Raw genomic sequence first — 5,406 nt, 5'->3', positions numbered from 1 at the left:
AGTGCATTACCGCCACCTATCTCTCAAGTGGACCATTGACACTCCTAATTGAGATTGTAGATAGAGTGTCAATGGTGTTCAGAAGTCAGGCACCGGCTGTTGAACGCGCTCAGGATGCGCTCTGGACAGTTCGGACATTGCAGTGAATCAGAGGTAAAAAAACGATATAAATACTGTTCAGTTTCTTGCACAGACCGATCGTTTCGTGTCTTTACACATCAATGTATCGTCACGAGCCGCAGGGTTTAATTTGGTTTTGTTTGTGTATGTTTCTTTTACTCTCATAGATTTTGTTACATTGCCATGCATTATACGACTGACAGACTGCAACGGTTTGACTTAAAAATCTCCGTTTGTGTTCTACTGAAGAAACAAAGTCACCTACATCTTGGATGCCCTGGGGGTAAGCAGATAAACATAAAATTTTCATTTTTGGGTGAACTATCCCTTTAACATCTTTTCTGGACATGGTGGTACCATTGTAATACATGTTTTTAGACACAACCATGGCAACTCTTTTGGTGTATATATAAATATGATAATTATTCACTATTGTGCTGTATGTGAAAGTACCATGGTACTAACAGCTGACAGCATCACTGAGCCATGGTACCACTGCAATACCATTTCTTGTAACAGACTTGTATTATTTTAAGTCTTCCATAAACAGTTTGTTTTTATTCACATCACTTGTTGACAAATATTAGTGTATTAGCATTAACTAATTTGAATCAATTATTGATTAATTGAACAAAACTATGTGAAGAATCAACTGGCATTGGCATGCATTTGTCTGTGTTAATTACATTATTTAGTACATGGTTTAAACTGTAATGGTTTCTGGCTTTTTGCTATCACAACTGTTCTTTTAAATCTGGTCACAGCTTATTTGCCTTCATCCTCTGCAATATTAAAAAACATTTCTATCATTTCAACTTTAGTGTCTTCCATGTAGTCAAACGGCTGCTCTGCCATGATGTTCACCACCTCTGATGGTGGATGGAGCGGTTCTACACTAAAATCCAAGGGTAACGGCACGGAGAACTTCTTGCAGATGTTGTGCAGGACACAGCAGGCTTTGATAGTACATGCCACTGACTCAGGTGACTGAATGGAGCCGATGTCACGCAGGCACTGGAAACGGCTTTTCAAACTTCCAAAGACCTGCTGTGTACGGCTGTGTAGCTGAGCATGTGCTTTGTTAAATCGCAGGGCTCCATTGCTTTTGATGCGAAAAGCCTCGACTGGTGTCAACACATGTCCACAACCGTGCAGACTTCTGCTACCTGTGGGAAACAAAGACAAAAAGATAAGAGGGGGAAGGGGCAATTGTAACAGTAAATTTCCTGACAGGAGTTTATTTTAAATCATTATTCGATTTGTTTTACAGCATAGTATTGCAGGTCAGTTAGGTTTATTATTCAGAATTGTTTGATAGTTGAATTCCATAACTGACCCACAAAAAACTAGCCCAGGAAGCTATGTAATCAATAACCTAGTATAAAATATATGAACATTATGGCCAATATATTTTATTAAAAAGATTTAACTAATTAATTAACTGATAATAATGCACATTACAATGCATCTTTTATACTCACTGAGGCTTAGGCCTGTCACGATAACAACTTTTTGTTGTGCGATATATTGCCCCAGAAATAATTGCGATAAGATTGTCATTTTAAAGACCATTTTATGCCACTGAATATATAATCATAATGTAACAGCATAATAATGCAAGAAGGCCTACACACTTCCAAATGACTACAAACTTTTAATTTTTAAAGAATATTTAGATCATGGAAATTAAGTATCAAAATATTAGATACCTTAAACTTGAATAAATAGTAAATTTTCCATTAAAATAAATAAATAATTATATTTACATTCTATTAAAATTGACATTTTCTAACAAAAACGGCAAAGTAACAAGTAGAAAAAAAGAAAAATGCACAAAGAACGTGAATGGAGATTTTTCCATCTACAGATTTTCTCCTGACCTTCTTTTCTCTGTAAATTAAGGGTGCACACTATTGCTGAAAAACACAATCACTACTTAGCAGTCAGATGTATGTATGCACAAAGACACAGATCCCTAAACAAGGCCATATCTGCAGATTAAAGTTTTTTGTAGAAGCATTTTTTAAATTTGAACTAGCACCTCATGACTACACCACGTTATGTACAAGAAGCTGCAAAAGACACAGGCGCAAGTGGAATGTACTAAACATGGTGACATTAATTCTTAAGTAAATATAATGGCCGATATATTGCGTCACCAAAAATTATTGAGGTCATGTACATATATTGAGCGATAAGTCGATATATTGATAATTGCGACAGGCCTATTAAGGCTTCATTTATTTGATCAAAAATAATATTGTGAAATAGGAAAACTTGAAATCGCATCATATGACCCCTTTAAAATACCTGTTTTCTATTTGAATTTAAAATTTAATTTATTCCTCTGATGACAAAGCTGAATTTTCAGAAGCCATTACTCCAGTCAATTTACACAGACCTAAGAACCTCTTCTCTGTTATTGATTCTGTGCTCAGTCAGTCCCCCTGTCAACATTTTTACTGATGCTTCCGTATCACTGTGTGAAAAATTCTGTACATTCTTTAATGAGAAAATCGTTCAATTAAGATCTAACCTGCCCTTGGGGAATTCTGTTCAACCTGAGAGATCAAGCGGTTCGATGCCGTGGAGCGATTTTCAGCCTGTTTCTTTTGAATCCTGTAAAGCCATTGTTGAACGTCTAAGATCAACTTCATCTTCTCAAGATATCATTCCATCTAGATTTTTTTAAAACAGATTTTCAATACTGTTGGACATGATCATTTAAATATATAGTTTAGTCATGAAACTCTAGATGGCGCAAGCTGATGGGTTGTTAATGTAACTGATGCTATTCAGAGAGTTAAACGACTTGGCACAAGCTGATTGGTTCATGCTGCATATGCAGCCAATGAGCTTACTGCCTTGCATTTATATGGCTGGCTAGCATTCACTAGAGATTCCTGCAGCGCGCTTTCAGAGTTTCTCTGAAACTAAACAGCTAAGATAAGTAAATGGTCTTCACTCTGATTCAGTGGATTATTGTAGTGATGGGAAACCGAGGCTTTCTGAACCGTTTGAGGCTTTCATCAAATTGTGCCGAAAAACGGTTCATTACTCGAAGCTTTTTAACACAGTGCACATTAGCGACATCTGGTGGTCAGACTCGGTTTCTCCAGCGTATCTAACGAAACATCTTGGAGTAGAGGATGGGTTGAAAATGTTTTTAATCTGTGCCAACCGGTGCCAACTCGTGTCATGCGTAGTCCGGTCAATGGATTCACATATTGATCAATAATATAAAATATACAAGTGTGTGATTACAATTAATAATTGACGCGAGTAGTAGCAAAAATATTTTGGGTGAGCTGTTTGGGGTCTCTGAGACCCCAGCTAGAACATGATAAAATGCAATAGAGGTGTGACGTGCATTCAGTGTCTGTCTGGTGTTGAAGTTATTCTACGCTATTCTACTGAATCTCAAATAAGTGCACACACACACACACACACACACACAAGTCAATGTAAAATCAAACACAAGAGTCATGCGAAGCACCAATTTTTTTCAAACTAGCTGTCCCGACCTTACGACAGCCTACTGCATGACGTTCGAAGCTTCAAACGTCATCAATCACGTGGTATTGTCATTTCGATACAAGCATCAGCACAGTGTGTGATACAATAGTGCTTTGAAAACTGCGACGGAGCCTCGGTATCAATCGTCCCATCACTAGATTATTGCATTCGTCAGATTTACATATTTAAACTATAAAACATACAAGTTGTAAAACTATGCGCAGGTTATTCGCGCGAGGAGTAATTACTAAGCATGTCTTGTTCATATAACAGCAGTAGCATTAGCAGCAGCAGCAAGCAGTTGTCCTAGTTCATGTATGTGAGAATACAACGTCAAGCATCGCGGCTTTAGAACAGTAAAGTGAATTGGGGATTACCTTATTTACCCAAAATCTCCAATGCTTTTGATATCTTCTGTGGGCATTCATTTCTACTTTAACCGTGAACGGATCGCTTTCAGATGCACACCTCACTAGTGGGGTTGGTTTGCAGTTGGCGTTTCAGTTCAGGGCCTGCAAAATTTCAAAATCCCTGGTAGCCCTTCGGGCAGGTACTCTTGAGATTTTGGTACCTAATCAGTAAATTAATTTAACTAGCCCAAATAAAAAAAGACCTTTTTTTTTTTTCAAATATAGAAAATCAGATAGGAGTTTAAATGTCAATCAAAAATATATCAAAATACACAAATATCAACAAATATGAAGGAAGGAATTTTATTTCACTATTTACAGGGTATCTGCAGAATTTTTTAAAATAAATTTAAGACCCATTTTAAGAGCTGCACAAGTAAAATGAACAGTAATGTATAAATATTACTGTCTTAATTGTTTAGATTTTTAGAAGGCACATTAACTTCTTTCTCATTTACAACTGTGTTTGCTGCGTAAAAAGGTAAAAACATTATTTGATATTTGCATTGATCATCTGACCATAAACAGCAAGAAAGGCTTATTGGAAATGCAAATTCATTCTCTGCCACGAGGTGGCGCTTTAGGAGCGCAGAAATATTGCCGTTTCCCCGGTAACGGCTGTACAAAAAGCAGCTCTGCGCTCATAAATGCTGCTTTATAAGGTCAAATGAAATTAAAATTCCAATGACACGTTTATGAGGACAGTCGGTTGCCTTCAGATACATTCAAATAAAGACGTGATAATGCATGGATGGGCTACAGCAATTCTAGTACTTTCATGGAGCGTAGCAGCAGTATCCATAGAATCAGATTGCATTATTAGTGAATTATTAATAGCAGCATGCATAGCAAATCAAAACATGCGTTTAGTTGCAGCAGCAGTAGGTAGACCGGTTTACATTCACATTTATTAATTTTGCAGACGCTTTTATCCAAAGCAACTTACAATTGCTGAAGTTTCAGTGACTAAAAATGGATGGTATGTGAACTCCTCAAGCGAATAGGCATCACTTGCGTTTCATTTATTTAAAAGGGGCATTGCAATTCTAAGTACCTTTGTGCAGCTGTAGCAGCAGTATGCACAGTTATACAGATCGCATGTAGCGAATTTAATAGCAGCAGCATGCATAGCAAATTCATAATATTAGCAGCAGGAAGTCAAATTGTTGCTAATATAGCAACGGCAGCAGAAAGTACTTTAGTTGCTTGAAATGTCAGTGATAACGCATGGGGTAAGTAACTCTTTTAAAGTGAAATAGGCATTTTATTCCTTTGCTATTTAACAGGGCTTACAGTATATTTTGTAAACTCTTCAAAGTGAAATAGGCATTATTTGATTGCGTTTGCTTGTTAATAAAGA

At 36.8% G+C, this 5,406-nt stretch overlaps 1 protein-coding gene across 2 annotated transcripts in view; it reads right to left on the bottom strand.

Moving 5' to 3' along the window:
• Window positions 1–663: 663 nt before the first annotated feature.
• The window catches only part of LOC107664670 (putative nuclease HARBI1), a 22,053-nt gene continuing 17,310 nt past the window's right edge, over window positions 664–5,406 (bottom strand). For both annotated transcript variants that reach the window (XM_016455309.1, XM_016455310.1), the window contains one exon: window positions 664–1,286. In XM_016455309.1, the coding sequence (XP_016310795.1) occupies window positions 886–1,286 (401 nt within the window). In that variant the 3' untranslated portion in view covers window positions 664–885. The remainder of the gene's footprint in view (window positions 1,287–5,406) is intronic.

This window comes from Sinocyclocheilus anshuiensis, unplaced genomic scaffold (genome assembly GCF_001515605.1).
Source record: "Sinocyclocheilus anshuiensis isolate Anshui unplaced genomic scaffold, SAMN03320099.WGS_v1.1 scaffold35, whole genome shotgun sequence".
Classification (NCBI taxonomy): domain Eukaryota; kingdom Metazoa; phylum Chordata; class Actinopteri; order Cypriniformes; family Cyprinidae; genus Sinocyclocheilus; species Sinocyclocheilus anshuiensis.
Note: the sequence above shows the minus strand (reverse complement) of the source record. Positions and strands in the feature narration are given on the sequence as shown.